The 13726-nt window shown below is 54.3% G+C and overlaps 6 protein-coding genes across 6 annotated transcripts; 3 read left to right on the forward strand and 3 right to left on the reverse strand.

The window, feature by feature from the left end:
• Positions 1-95: 95 nt before the first annotated feature.
• Positions 96-434, forward strand: BDP55DRAFT_641394 (uncharacterized protein). Its single transcript, XM_060573395.1, has one exon. The coding sequence runs from the start codon at positions 150-152 to the stop codon at positions 408-410; it is 261 nt and encodes an 86-aa protein (XP_060437136.1). The 5' UTR covers positions 96-149; the 3' UTR covers positions 411-434.
• A 1330-nt stretch (positions 435-1764) lies between these two features.
• Positions 1765-3050, forward strand: BDP55DRAFT_641397 (uncharacterized protein). The gene has a single exon (XM_060573396.1). It carries the CDS (start codon positions 1884-1886, stop codon positions 2769-2771), a length of 888 nt encoding a protein of 295 aa, XP_060437137.1. The 5' UTR covers positions 1765-1883; the 3' UTR covers positions 2772-3050.
• Positions 3051-4392, reverse strand: BDP55DRAFT_641399 (uncharacterized protein). Its single transcript, XM_060573397.1, has 2 exons — positions 3778-4392; positions 3051-3504 (listed from the first exon to the last, which is right to left on the reverse strand). The coding sequence occupies exons 1-2, from the start codon at positions 4201-4203 to the stop codon at positions 3274-3276; spliced, it is 657 nt and encodes a 218-aa protein (XP_060437138.1). The 5' UTR covers positions 4204-4392; the 3' UTR covers positions 3051-3273.
• A 584-nt stretch (positions 4393-4976) lies between these two features.
• Positions 4977-5629, forward strand: BDP55DRAFT_641402 (uncharacterized protein). The gene has a single exon (XM_060573398.1). It carries the CDS (start codon positions 5046-5048, stop codon positions 5334-5336), a length of 291 nt encoding a protein of 96 aa, XP_060437139.1. The 5' UTR covers positions 4977-5045; the 3' UTR covers positions 5337-5629.
• A 637-nt stretch (positions 5630-6266) lies between these two features.
• Positions 6267-10343, reverse strand: BDP55DRAFT_539015 (hsp90-like protein; the record flags this gene model as incomplete). Its single annotated transcript, XM_060567997.1, has 1 exon — positions 6267-10343. The coding sequence occupies one exon, from the start codon at positions 10341-10343 to the stop codon at positions 6267-6269; it is 4077 nt and encodes a 1358-aa protein (XP_060437140.1).
• A 1375-nt stretch (positions 10344-11718) lies between these two features.
• BDP55DRAFT_19072 (uncharacterized protein) lies at positions 11719-12704 on the reverse strand. Its single transcript, XM_060565876.1, has one exon. The coding sequence runs from the start codon at positions 12464-12466 to the stop codon at positions 11954-11956; it is 513 nt and encodes a 170-aa protein (XP_060437141.1). The 5' UTR covers positions 12467-12704; the 3' UTR covers positions 11719-11953.
• Between the last annotated feature and the right edge of the window lie 1022 nt (positions 12705-13726).

Below are 13726 nucleotides of genomic sequence, written 5' to 3' on the forward strand. Positions count from 1 at the left end.
GCCGTGCTCGGACGTTATGGCTTTTCCAGGTCGACAACGAAACGACCGGAAAAGAGCGTCGAACTTGGAAGTTTGACTGAGGGGAACAATTGGGTTTGAAGATGGGGCGACTTCCCCCCCCCTCTCTCCAACACCTACCTTTCTGTGTAATGCCTACCTACTCCATCTTCGTTCGAGCTATGGCACTTTCTTCACCTCGCATTTTGCTCTGTGCGGCTGGTGAAATTTCACATTTGCAACCCCCTATCCCTGGAACTCAATGGAGCAAATCAGCCAACAAAGACCAAGGACGAAAACGAGGCGAAACTCGAGTCCCAGCGCTCGAACCCTTTCAGCCTCGAGCTTCCAGAGCCGTCTTCCTGGGACACAGGCGTTGGCTTCGCTCTACGGGACACTTCTTATCGAATTAGTAGTGCCTTATTATATCCCCTCCTCCACATTTATTGCGAAAAGCCGTTTCTGCCAACGAACGACAATCGGCGCCCAACGGTGGAGACGGGTTCTTTGGGTCTGCTTCGATCATTCATGCGCAAGATGCGCAGGCTACTTCCCGGTTGAAGTTGGTGAGCTGGGCGAAAGGGGGGTTGGTTTGCTTTTTCCACCTCAGCCAGTTGGCTTGGGTTCTCCATTGCACTTACACGTGTCAGACCCGTTGCGAGCAGGGCATATACTGGTATTTTTCATGCTGAGGGGTTGCCGGGTGGGCATCAAGATCGCCTTTTCGCGTTTGAATTTCATTGCAAGATATTCTGAGCTTTCGTTCGGATACCTATCCATTAAGCCATGTTCATTCTTGTCCATCCAGTGTCGGAAAAGGTTGTGCGGAAGAAGGGTAGCCCCCTCAACTACCTAGCTAACAATCTGATCAGTGCAAGCACTTAGAAAGCATCTCCGATTCGGATCTCCGTGTTTAATCGCCGAAAAAAAGACCCCTCCCATCCCGCCTCATCCCTGTGAGGTGGAGTCATCGATACCCCCATGTCCCCCGGACTCAAAGCGGGGAGGGGGGCGGCCTGGATCCGAAAATGGACAGATCCGGACCGCGGCAGCCGTCAAACCCCCAACTTTCTCCATCGGTTTTCTGTTGTTCCCACTAAAAATCGCCCGTCGGCGGTCGCCAATCTCATCATCGTCGGCAACCTACACCTAACCACCACCACACACACATTACATCTCACTCATCGACACACCATTGACCACACACCACACCTCTATTCCCGACCGTTTGCTCGGGCCAGCCTCATACCACAGCTTCACATCACGCTCACGACACTACCGTTTGATCACGGATTCACAGCCCCCCTCCTCCCCTGCCCTCTGTCCTCTGCCCTCCCCCTACACCTTACACACCTTACGGATACACCTTGGATACACCTCATCCAGCCCAGGCAGCCAACCGTCAAGCCCCTCATCTTCCTCCTCGTCTCCTCCTCCGCCGGGCTTCCATCCATCCCTCCCCCCATCCCATGACGCGCATCTCCTCACGAGACCAGGAAGTCTAAAGCCCAATCCCGTCCATTTGATACAACTGACCTGAATCGCTCCCGTTTCTATTACCTGTGTGCCCTCTACTTTGCCTTCTCGCCCTACTTTTGAGTTGAGTTGTGCTCCAGGCCCCGTATTATTCCTCTTTTACTTACCCCCTTGCTGCCCCCCTCCTCCTCCTCCATCGTTCCATCCTTTCTCCGTTCGCCGTCTTTTCCTCTCCTTACCTTTCATCTTTACATCAATACCCATCCGGCAAAACTTCTTCTTCCCTTCGACATCCATCTGTCTTTTGTCACATTCATCATTATACCCAGAGATACCCCCCCAGAAGAAGAAGAAGAAGAAGAAGAACAAGAAGAAGAAGTCCAGTCAACGTTCAGTAACAGTAATCAACAATGGAGGCCATACGCCAAAGAATCACCATCCCGGACTCGATCAAGCAGATCCCCGACCAGCTCAAGCCCAAATCCCCCAAAGCCCTCGACAAGGGCACCGACTCCATCCCCACCTCCCTCACGCCCACCCCCGTCTCCCCTCCCCTCGCGACCCCGTCCCACGGCGACATCGGCGCCGTCCTCACAATCGCCTGCGCGACCCCCATCGCCGCCAAACCCACCGCCGTCCTCGCCGCCGTCCTCAACCCGGCAACCTACCCAGCCTGGAACACTTTTGTCCCCAAAGCCACCGTCTCCCGCCCCTCCGGCCTCGCCGTCCCGCCCATGCTCGCCGACTCCTCCGTCGCCAAGAACCAGCCGGGCGAACTCCTCCTCGAGGGCACCCACGTCACCTTTGAAGTCCACATGACGCTCGACCCGGCAAAGACAACCACAAAGCAGGCCCTCGTCGTAACCAAACTCGAAGAGTACACCCACGCCGCCCCCTCCACCGCCGTCGCAAACGGCGAGACCCAGCCCGTCCACCGCGGCCGCAAAGGCTACCGCGTCTGCTGGAAGACGGGCGGCCTCGTGCCCCCCTTTGTCCTAAAGTCGGAGCGCGTCCAGGAGTTCCTCGAGACCGAGGACGGCAACGGCACAGAGTACCGCTGCTGGGAGACCTTTTACGGGCCCCTCGCCCAGGTCCTCCGCTTCACCATGGTCGGCCAGCTCGAGACGGGCTTCGCCGCCTGGATGGAGGGGCTCAAGAACTTCTCCGAGGGGAACCTGACGCAGCCCCCTGCTCCCGCTACCGATGCGGCTGCCACGACTGCTGCTACGACTGCCGCTTCCACTACGGCGCCCGCGACTGCTCCGGCTTCCGCGCCTGCTGTTGCCGCTGCTTCGTAAGCATATGAGTGTGTGCGCGTGTGTGGTTGTGTACTTCTCTTGTCGATCTGTCGGTGATGCGGCTCTATTTCCTTTTCTCATATCCTGGGCTGTAAGTGGTTTTTTGTTTATTTATCGGAGAGTCGGTTGTCAATCGTTAGCTCTGCACGACAAGGGGGCAAGGGGGGAATAAAAAAAGAAAGACGTCCAAAAATATGGTTCGAGGCAACAAAGGTCAAACCGGAAAGGAGGGTGAATTTCATGATTGTGTGTCAGGATTGAAGGAGGAATTTCTATATATGCAAAGTAGCTTGATACCTGTCCATAACCGGCAACAAGGAGTATTTGACATTTTTCTGGAAAGAGGTTTTCTACACCAGAGAAACACGGGGAGAAAAAGCTGCCTTACAATCACCTCGGTTTCTCTGGTGAAGTCTTGATGAATTCCCTTTGATCCACACCACCCTCTGGACTCTCATTGACCCATGGCCTATGGTGCTCTGCTCCCAGCCGCAAGACACGTCTACAAAACGGAAATGGCCTCGGGCTTGAAGTAGACAGACATGACGCCGCCAACGGTAAGGTTGCCCTTGACAAAGGACTTGAGGACGCCGTGGGCGGCGCACTCGTCGTCGTAGTACTTCATGTCCTCGAGCGAGGCGAACTCGGTCTTGGCCACAATAGTGAAGCCCTGGGCGCGCGGGTCGTCGACGGCCGGGCCGACGACCATGGAAAGGATGTACGGCTTTCCGTCCTGGTGGGATTTCCGTTAGTATCAGTCTGATGAAGTGATGTCGAAACGAACAGCAAAGTCATAGAAAACGTGAATCCAAAACCCCCCGTCTCTTCGATCCCAACATGACGACGTCGGCGCAATGAGCTACAGTGGGGCCGAACACCCCCGGGTGCCGGGATCCGATGGACGAAAGCTCCCCATCCCCTCCGCACCCATCCTCATCCCGTCCCTCGCTTCGCAGGAAAAGTTACGACTGCAACAACAAGAAAGGTGAAGAAAAAAGAGACACACCTTCTTATGCGACCCTCCCAAAATCTTATACTGCTCAATCAGCTCCTTCTGCTGCCCCTCATCGGCAATCTTGAACATGGTCACGCGGTGAATCCGGTCCGCCATTTCGTCTGTGATTCTCTCGACGCCGACTTCTTTCCCGAGCAGCAGGACGTTGCGTCGTCCGTTGATTTTGTTCGTACAGAGACGAACACCGGTTGTTAATCGGCGGTGTTGCTGTTGTTGTCCTGTGTCGTAGATCGCTACCCGACGGGTCGTCGTTGTCGTCGTTGTCGTCGGCGTCGGTGTAGTAGGTAAGCACAGAGATACAAAGGCGCGAGACCGTGACGACGATGGCGGGGTGGTGGTGATGGTGAGGATGGGATTCCGGAGTCGAAGGCGGGGCAACTTTTGGAGTGAGGTTAGGAGCGTGGGAGTCGGGGGCATTTGTAAGAAAAGGCAGAGAAGAGAGAGATGTGTCGGTGGGAGAGAGACTTGCGGAGAGTTTATATTCGGTAGTCCGGTTGGCTAGGTAAGTAAGTACTTGGCAGGTAAGCTGTATGCAAGGTCAGGTAGGTCCGGTATATGCGGGTGGTCGGTTGAAGACGGCGTTGCGCAGGGCACTGTTTGTGTTTGTGAGGAAGTGAGGTTCGGGTGGGAGCTCCGTCTGTTGCACTTGGATAAGGGGTGGGGGGGGGGGCGGATAGCGCCATGCCATGCAGGAGCTTTGCCCACGACGCAGTAGGTACCTTGGGTGAGTCTTGGCGGAGCTACCTGGCCTGGCGGGGGAGGGGTACTTCCCCCTCGTTCCCCCGATTTTACACTACAAATCGAACTTGCGCCAATATCCACCTCTGATGGGACGGCTAAGGTATTGCCCGCTAAAGTAGGTTTTCAGAGAACAACATGTCAAGTCTTAGGGAACTAGAAGGAAGAAAGAAAGAAGATCACATGCGTATTTTGCAGTTTTGTCAATTGTTCTTCACAATCGACGGAAGGAAGCTCGGGCAACCTCAGATTGGAACAAGCCACGGACCTTCCCCAAGCACATAGGAACAGCTCCCGTCCCCAACCTCCGCGAGCGGGCCTCGAGAAATCGAGAGAATCCCCCATCCGTCCATCGTCTGATTATAGACAAGCATTTCATTGATTAGAAAAAAAAGGGGGATGTAGTGCTTAGATGATATGTGTAAGCCCCTACGCAAATCGGTCATAACTTGGCTCAATCATCTCAAGAGGCTCCATTTGCATTACAAGACCCCCCCCCCCTGCCGGGACTGTCATCTCACATGCCAACTTCACGGTCCCCTCAACTATTATGTACCTTATGCTACCTTATGCTCCCAAGAGATGGGCTAAACCTGCCGAGTACCACGCAAAATCGAGGGACGCATCAAAAACCCTACATTTACTCTAGATTCCACAACTTCGAGCTCTTCTCACACCTCAAAGCCCGAGTCGGCCCGCACTCCCCGCTGCCCGTTCACGTTGCGCCATCCTGTATTTACATTCCCATGTATGGAGCACCTCATCCTCTCCAAGCTTTCTTCCTAGCTATTGTTCCTCAGTCTCCCCAGTGAGAAGAGCGAGATCTCCTCTATAGTAGCACTAGCGTGCTCACCTACTTGCATAGAACCCATTCCGAAGCGTAAAAAGATGTACAGATGGCATCAAACCGGGATTTCTTTCCCTGAACCACCGGCCAAGCCCCGCGGCGCCCATAGTGGGGCCGTGACACAAACGCTTCCAGGCCCCCTGCATCGCCGGCGGCCCCCAAAAATCCCGACCAATGATGAATTTCTCCGTCTCGTCTGATGCCTTTTCCCTTCACTCTTACCTTGGCGATGCCAGGTCGGGTTCTTGGGGTTTCAACAACCTCACCTGGCGGTCTTTACAATTCAGCACGCAAGGACCTACGAATAGTGACAAAGACATGGTATGTGACCCTTCCTTTACCTGGGCCTTGAACAGCAGCAGGCAATCAATCCCTGACACCCAGGCTGATTGTTTTGTAGTGAATTGTCTGTTATTATTCCTTCTCTCCATCTAGCCCATCTACATCTGTGTTTTAACTGCTGGACCACCCTTAGCAGCAGACTTGCCGAGGAACCTCTCATTCCACGAAAACATTCTCCTTTCACTTCCCTCTGGATTGAGCCAGTCTTTCTCCCCAAATTCATCGACTTGGCTAGCCCACCCGCCGCTCAACGCCATCCAATGCCAAGTCTCTCTCGCCCGTGTGACATCCAAACGTCTGGAGTCTTCCTGTCCGCCAGCACCTCCAAGGCCATTTTTGGTATCTCTGTTCGTCCATCCACCACACGACACACAGCCAAGTGTGTCTAGACTTAAATTCCGGAAGCAGTCCTCTTCCCCGAGCCCAGTCCTGCTGTAGCTCCCCTTTGCCTAAACGCCGTACCCGTCTCTGCAGGATCACCAGCCCTTGGCTTTCCATGTGACCGATAATGCTTTTCCCGCCGCTCCTCCGTCTCTCCGATAGGCAGCTTTCATTATGGTATAGGCGACCCGGGTGAAAGGCCCCCCATCCGCCGGACCACCACTTGCATCTTCTCGATTAGCTCCGGCATCCGATAAGGCTTGACGAGCACGTCGTCACACCCAGCGCTCTTGGCGTCTTGCATCTGCTCCGGCCTTGCATTGGCGCTGACGGCGATGATGGGGATTCTTCCACCGCTCTCACAGAACACTCTTCCTTCCTTCTCTAGTTCCCGGATGCGCCGCGTGCATGTCAACCCGTCCTGCACTGGCATCTCTATGTCCATGAGGATGAGGTTGATCGACACGGGAGATCCCTGGGAACTTGAGTTGTTGTGGGTAAAGTACTCTGGGTCTTCCTGCTTTTGCAAGGACATGGACTGCATGAGCCTTTCTAGAGCCTCGATTCCATGATTGGCCACATCGACAGTGAATCCCCTATCCTGCAGACCGCGACGGGTTATCTGCTGATTAATCAAGTTGTCCTCCACGACAAGGATCCCGTCTAGCCGGGGGTCGTAACTCTTAGGTTTCGGCCGCGAGCCAGGTGTTCTCTGTTCGTTCGCGGGAGCTCTAATCCGCGGCAGTGTGGATGGCGTGTTTGCTGCAGTGGCCAGAGTCGTCATCCTGACATCCGCGGCCGCAGATTCGGCTTCCCTCCGCGACGCTTCCGTCGGCACGTATGCCTCAATGAAGAACGCAAACGTGGACCCCACCCCCGGCAAGCTGGCCACGCCGATAGCGCCCTTTTGTAGCTCCGTCAATCGTCGCGAGATAAACAGCCCCAGTCCACTTCCACCGTACTTGACATGAGTTCGCGAGCTCGCCTGCACGAACCTGTTGAAGAGATTTGACTTTTCGTCTTCCGACAGGCCCTGGCCGGTGTCCTTGACCTCGAACATAATGTAGACTGGGTCTCTACGGTTGTCTAAAGCAGGCTGCTCGTATTCCGACTCTTCTTTGCAGGATCGGGGAATGAAGGTGACCGGTGCCGTCTCGTCCGTCGGCCGTTGTCGCGATGCCTTCATGCAAACAGACACATTCCTGATTGAACCAGACTTTGTGAACTTGAGAGCGTTGGTAAGCAAGTTGATGAGGACCTGCTTGACGCGGGAAGGGTCAAGGTCAAGATAAACGTGACCCAGCTCCCGATACGACTTGTCAACAGTCATTTTGAGGTCAATATCAACACGACGAGCCTCCACGTCGAACATCTTGATGGCCTCCTCGCCAATTTGAACAGGATTGACTGTGCAGGGAGTGACAGCCAGGAGCTTGGAGTCCAACTTGGACATTGTCAGGATGTCGTCCACAATCCGCTTTTGATGCTGCGCGCAGGCAACAATCGTCTCCGCATTCTCGATGCTATCCGAAAGAAGCTGCTTGATATCAAAATATTTGTCGTTATTTTCGCCGTCAGACTTGGCTGCCTTGGGCGTAAGAGGCCGGTCGACCAGCTCCTCACATCGTGCGAGAGAGGCAATGATGGCGTCTGAGCAGTGAACGATAGCGCTGAGCGGGTTTCGCATCTCGTGAGAAGTCATATCGATAAAGTTATCCTGCTGCCGCTTCGAGTCGATTGCCTCCTCGGTGCGTTGAGTTTCCAATTCGAGTTGCCACTTTTGCAATGAGACGTCGCTGACACAGCCAGTAAACGACTGAACAATGCCGTCTGAATTGCACACTGGCATCAGAGTGGTGTGTACCCATCTGGGCGCCGTGATTTGGTTTCCTCCAGCATCCTCGGCAGTCCATGTGGTCTTCAGGCGTATCTCAGCCGATTGGGGCTTTTTCGTCGATACGAGCCGAGCCACGCTCTCACTCAAGGCTGGAAGGTCGTCTTCTACGACCGAAACTTCCCATGGCCGGACTTCGTGTTGCAAAGGATCCACCTTTTCTATCCCCGACAGCTCGAAAAAGACGTTGTTTGCTCCAAGCAAACGTCCTCCGGTGTCCATATCGAACATACCAACTGTGGCCAGCTCGGCCATCCTCTTTAGATTCTCTGCCTGTTGGGCCCTCCTGGTCGCTTCGTCGGCTGTCCTCTTGTGTGCAGTGACATCTGTCAGGCAAGTGAAAGTTCGAATGATCGTTCCGTCTGTCGCTCGCTCAGCCTTTGCCTGGGCCATTACAAAACGTTCCAACTCATCATCAAGATCACTGTACACGTCGGCTTTGAAGGGTGATCTCCTTGCCAGCACACTGTTTGTATGTTTTGTCCCTTTGACACGGAACTCAAATTCGACTTCATCCTTTGTCTGCAGTTCTTTGTACGCCTCGCGTATCTTTTCTCGGTCTGCTTCCAATACACAAGAGAACGAGCCGCCTTCGTCAGGGTGTCCTGTTATACGGTACCAAAGGCCGTTTGCGAATGTAAAGTTCCCTTGGTGGTCCCCAAGGGAAAATCCGTTAGGGATGAAGTCGGAAACCGTCTGGAACAATCGGGTGTACTCTGTGGCTTCCTTGGTCTGGTAGGCGAGCTTCTCTTTCAGCATGGCCTGATCGTATGCCGCTTGCTCAGCAGCGTTCCTTCCTCGACGTCGTTCCTCCTCTAATAAGACTGTACAAGCCAGAGATGTTGTGAGCTTCTGCGCTAGCAGTTGGATATAGAGGGTGTATGCATCATCATAGGGCCGTCGAGGGTTGAGCCCCAGCACAAGCAGTCCCATGACTTCCTCCTCCTTCGTGGGTCTAATGGGCAGGACAATAGCAGCTTCGCAGGGATCGCCAAATCCGCGCCACTGCAGACCAGTCAGTAACTCTTTGGGTAGACTGCCATCTGATGTGCTGATGATTAGCGGCTCATGGCTGCGTAGAGCAGCTCGGTACTGTGGCGCCAAACCAGCATCGGTGTCCCTCAGTTGCAGGGTTTCAGGCATGATAGGATGGTTTGCCGGAACACCAAGAGCGCCCTCGAGCCGACAAACGTGATTACAATCGTGCCGCGACTCGCTTCCAGAGTGTGACGATCCATCACACTCAATCGAATAAAGCATCGCGAGGGGTATGTCGTATGCGGGATCGCATTCCGAGAGCTCCTCGATCAGCTTGCTCCAATAGGATTTTACATCTTTGGCTGTGACGAGCTCCTCGCCCATATCAACGAGCATCTGAATCCGCCGACGGAAAAGGTGGTATAGAGTTGTGTCGGATATCAAGTGAATGAAGCCAAGACATTCGCCGTTCTGCATGACCGGTACGATCGACCACTTTAGGTATGTCTCGAGAGGTGATCCGTCAGGTCTTTCGAGGAAAAAGCGGAATGCCTCCTCGTTGCTCGCGCGACGACTTTGCCCAGGGTTTTCCATCATATCTCTGAGCTGATCTGTAATTTCAGGGAAGACTTCGGTCACGGAATGGCCCATCAGGTTGGGGTGTCGGGCTCCTATCATCTCTCCATAAGCCTCATTGTAGACTGTCGTGAGCTTCTTGCCCCAGTAGATTGCTGTGGGCTGAGAGTTGCACAATATCTGGCTATAAGACTGGTGAAGCAGTGATGGCCACCGGTCCATGGCACCCAGGGGAGTTGCGCTCCAGTCAACACTGTCGACCATTTCGAGAAAAGGCTCTTGGTCTGGCATAAAATCTGGTAACACTATCGGCGGCTCGGTGGTTGCTCGAACGATCCGGGGATAGGACAAGTCTTCTGCGGACGACTCTGCCGAAGGTACCGAGGGCACGGTGGAAGTGTGCGGGTGCAAGATACCGCTGCTAGACTCTCTGCCTCTCGAACCATCCAGGCGAATCTTTCTCGGAGGCTCTGAGGAAACTGGGAAATCGTTGGAGCTCACAACGACCCATCTGGAAAGCAGGGCGTTTCGTGTCCAAAAATGGTTGTTATACAAGAAAGATTGTGGCGGGTTGGCGTCTTGGGCGGTGATCCAGTCCCAAAATCTTGTATGGTCGCGGCTCGAAAGTGACCCCAGGACCTCGAAAAGAGCAGGCTTGCTCACCAGAGCCGGATTGCTGTAGACAACCTCGGCAAGCGCGGGGTCCTTGAATGAAGTTGGTAGCGCAACGACGAAGCTCGGTCGGGGATCGGACTCGAGCAGATCAACAACGCCCACACCGAGGAGCGGGGGAGGATGCATGGCTGTGGACAGGGTGTGAGTCGTCCGCTCAGCCAAGGGATCGGCAGGTCTCGTTGTCAGTATCTGTTTTCTCTCTCATTCTCAACCAATCTTGGCCTGGAGAGAGAGAGAGGGGAGATCTTGCAGCCAGACCAGATGCACAACCCTTTTGGCGCTGTCCCTCCTCTTGGATTTGCGGCTGGCTGGTGAAAGTTGTCGTCGGTCCCGCCGGTGAAGATCAAGCCTGGGTCGGCAAGATGCGCGCGCACGCGTTGTGGCCCTGGGCGAGGTGATTTGAGGCTGATGGGCGGGTTTTGATGCAGGTGAAGGAGATGCGAGAAAGGTGCAGGCGCAAGTGGGAAGGCAGAGAAAAAGCGGCAGAAGCGAGCCGGGGTTGTAATGTGTGCAATAGTGGCCCAAAGTGGATGAGGCAGACGAGGGTGGTTGAGCTCGGAAGTTGCGATTCTGCTTGCCGGGTGGAGATGAGCGCACGCGGCGGCAACTCAGTCCGCGGTGAGCAGGCCACCAAGTTGGAGACTGGTTGGGTGCTGACAGAGTCGTCCTGAATCCTGATGGAATTCGGCAGGACCCCAATCAAGCTTGTTAGATGGAGGACGCGGGATGTTTGCCGTGAATGCGTTGTCCAGGTGGTTGTGTAAATCTGCAGCGGTGGGTATCTCGCATCGGACCTTGGCCGACTTTTGGGTCGTGGCAGCGAATTGGATCGAAATGGGGATTCGCAAGCGTAGGCAAGAAGCCTTGATTCGACGTGCAGGCCAAGATGCGCCGTAAAATCTGCCTCGGGAAGGTGTTCCAAGGTGAAGAAGAGACAAGATGGGATGGCAAGACGAGCACGCTGGGAGGTCAGAACAGAAGGTGAGAGAGGAGGACGATCACTGGTGGATGATGTGACGACCCTTTCCAATGGGTGACCGGGGTCAAGTGTCGGGGGGCTGAACGACGGACGTCGCAATGTGGCTTGCTATGCAGATGACGGTCTCTTAGAGAGAGAAAAAGAGTAGACTCGGACTCTTGGTGCCAACGCCGTGTCAGTCTCTCCTTTGTCCTTGCGGAATGGCCTCGGGCTGACCTGAAGCTGGACACAGTAGTGACTTTTTCCTTGTCGCGAGTTCAGGCAGGTTGGTGATGCTAGATGGTGCATGTAGGCGGGCTTGTGAGAGGAAGCAAGAGGAATCGAAAAGTGCCTATCCGGGCAGTCAAGGTCACGCTGGCAAGGAGGTAAGGTTTAGAAAGCGGCAACCCAGGACTGGGCGGTGGGAAGGCGGAAAGACAAGGGACGGGGGGGGGACGCGGAACGGAATCCGATGACGAAGGATCCTTCCTGCGACGGTATCGTGACCCCGGCACGCGATTCTCTCGACGGGAGTCAACAGTGTACGAATGGAGTCTATGGATAGAGTCCTAGGCGACGAGGGGGGAAGTCGACGAGACGACGACCGGACGGCAGAAGTGGGAAGGTGCACTAATAGGTTGTAGGCGGCGGCAACGAGAGAATGATTCAGTATGGCTTATTTCTTAGTGCTTCCGTCCCATGCCCTTTTGAGTCGTGCGTCTCAGCCCTCGCCCTCATGGTATTGGACAACTTCTCGCTCCTCCCCTCCTACCTTACGCTACGGCACGGCATGATGTTGATGTTGGTAGGGGGGGAGGAAAGGGGAGAGCAAGAGAGAGAGCCCGGTGAAGGCGGTCAAGAAGGATTCCAAGATTCCAAAACTGAACCTAAGATGCCGATGTTTAGTGATATTGAGTGAGATTGGGGATCCATCATCCGGCCCCCGAAGACCAATTTTAGAAGAGATCAACTCCCAGAATGTCACCTCGCGCGTGGTATCCGATCGCAAAGGTTCTGAATTGGGCCAAATAGACCATGTCGTCCGCATATGTATCTCTGCATCTGCCAGGGAAATTGCTGCAGCATAGAATGAGAGAGAGAGAGAGAGAGAGAGAGAGAGAAAGAAAAAAAGGTCCCCAACCAGCAACCGGGGGGGCAGGCAAAAAGTGGGAATGCCCAACACTCTCCGAAGCTCGACTTCCTTCCCCGAGAAAACAGAGGTCCACGACTCCACCCGGCTCGCGATGGAATTCACAGAGCAACAACCAATCATGGGTGGATAGGGTTGCATCGTGCCTCCCTGGACCGTCTCGACAATGCTGCACTAAAAGCTTCGATGGAGACCCGGATTCGACGCTACAGGACCTGTCAACCCGTGCTAAATCGGATCGACTTTCTTCTCCGTCTTCTTTACGGATATGGCGCCTTCCAACCATTCCACTTGCTCCATTCATCTCTGCATCTTGTTCTTGAGACCTTCTGGAGACTACTGAACTTCTGGTGGAGGATTGGCCCCTCCATTCTTTACCTCGAGGTCCAGTGTTCTTTTGAGAAGGCGCGCTGAGCGGTGATAGTGACCAAAAAGATAGTTCAGCCCGCTCATTTGCCAGTGACGTTATGGCCCCACGTCATCCTGACTTTCACACGTGGAGTCGCCAATAACACCAAAAGTCCTCAACCCCCAATACCACCAACGCAGCCACCTTGCTTCCCCCATCCCGGCCACATTTCCCACCTCAATTGCAACCATCAAAAAAGTCAACGTCGCTAGTTTCCGAGACTCCATCCCATTTCTGTTTGTTTACCTCCTCTCCCTCCCTCCCCCTTTTTTTTTCCTGGCCAAGCTCCTTCAATAGACTTCTGGCCTGTTCCTGAAGGCTGAGGGGGAAAAGAGAGTTTTGTCCCTGGCGGCTGCGCACTGCTGGATGTCAGATCGTCCCTTCCCGCGCTCCCGATATGCACATGATGTAAGCGCGGATTGGGGGGTCGTTGTTGTTGTGGCCTCTGCATTAACCCTGACGTCACATCGCTTCCAAACGGCATCATCCTCGTTCCCGGAGTAAAAGGAACGAGTTCTTCGCCGTTTGGCCAATCAGAAGCCACTCGCCGACGTCGTTACGAGTCAGCCAATGAGAATCCCGAAAATAGTCGACGAAGGAGAAGGCTCCGGAGCAAAATCACCAGACAACCACACTATACACAGTAAAGTAGACCAGTCGGTTGGGTCTTGCAGATTCCGAGGGATGGGTACAGAGTGCGGATACGGAATTACAAGATGCAGAAGTTGCATAGAATTCCGATCGGCGATGCACCTAGATGGACGATGCTCCACACCCCTCGGCCGAGTTTAGAAAAGTAAGTAGTTTTGAGCTTTGTCGAAAGCCAAAAACACTTCACCGAAAAGGCCACCGGTGGAGAGACAGCGTTCTTGTCTATGTAGTCGTATTCCACCTGTGATCCAATGCGAGCGTCTGGAGCAATACACAACGCGAACACGATGTCGCACGGATAGTAGCCGAGTGTCTTACTTTATAAGACCTCCAACGTCATT

The sequence above is a fragment of the Colletotrichum godetiae genome (genome assembly GCF_030913485.1).
Source record: "Colletotrichum godetiae strain CBS 193.32 chromosome Unknown BDP55scaffold_1, whole genome shotgun sequence".
Classification (NCBI taxonomy): Eukaryota; Fungi; Ascomycota; class Sordariomycetes; order Glomerellales; family Glomerellaceae; genus Colletotrichum; species Colletotrichum godetiae.

Bases quoted from the DNA above. Each gene is read 5' to 3' on its own strand.
- BDP55DRAFT_641394 (XM_060573395.1), top strand. From the start codon at position 150: ATGCCTACCTACTCCATCTTCGTTCGAGCTATGGCACTTTCTTCACCT.
- BDP55DRAFT_641397 (XM_060573396.1), top strand. From the start codon at position 1,884: ATGGAGGCCATACGCCAAAGAATCACCATCCCGGACTCGATCAAGCAG.
- BDP55DRAFT_641399 (XM_060573397.1), bottom strand. From the start codon at position 4,203: ATGCCCCCGACTCCCACGCTCCTAACCTCACTCCAAAAGTTGCCCCGC. The intron at 3,505-3,777 runs GTGTGTCTCTTT...AAATCCCACCAG, and splicing joins TGGGAGGGTCGCATAAGAAG to GACGGAAAGCCGTACATCCT.
- BDP55DRAFT_641402 (XM_060573398.1), top strand. From the start codon at position 5,046: ATGCCAACTTCACGGTCCCCTCAACTATTATGTACCTTATGCTACCTT.
- BDP55DRAFT_19072 (XM_060565876.1), bottom strand. From the start codon at position 12,466: ATGCAACCCTATCCACCCATGATTGGTTGTTGCTCTGTGAATTCCATC.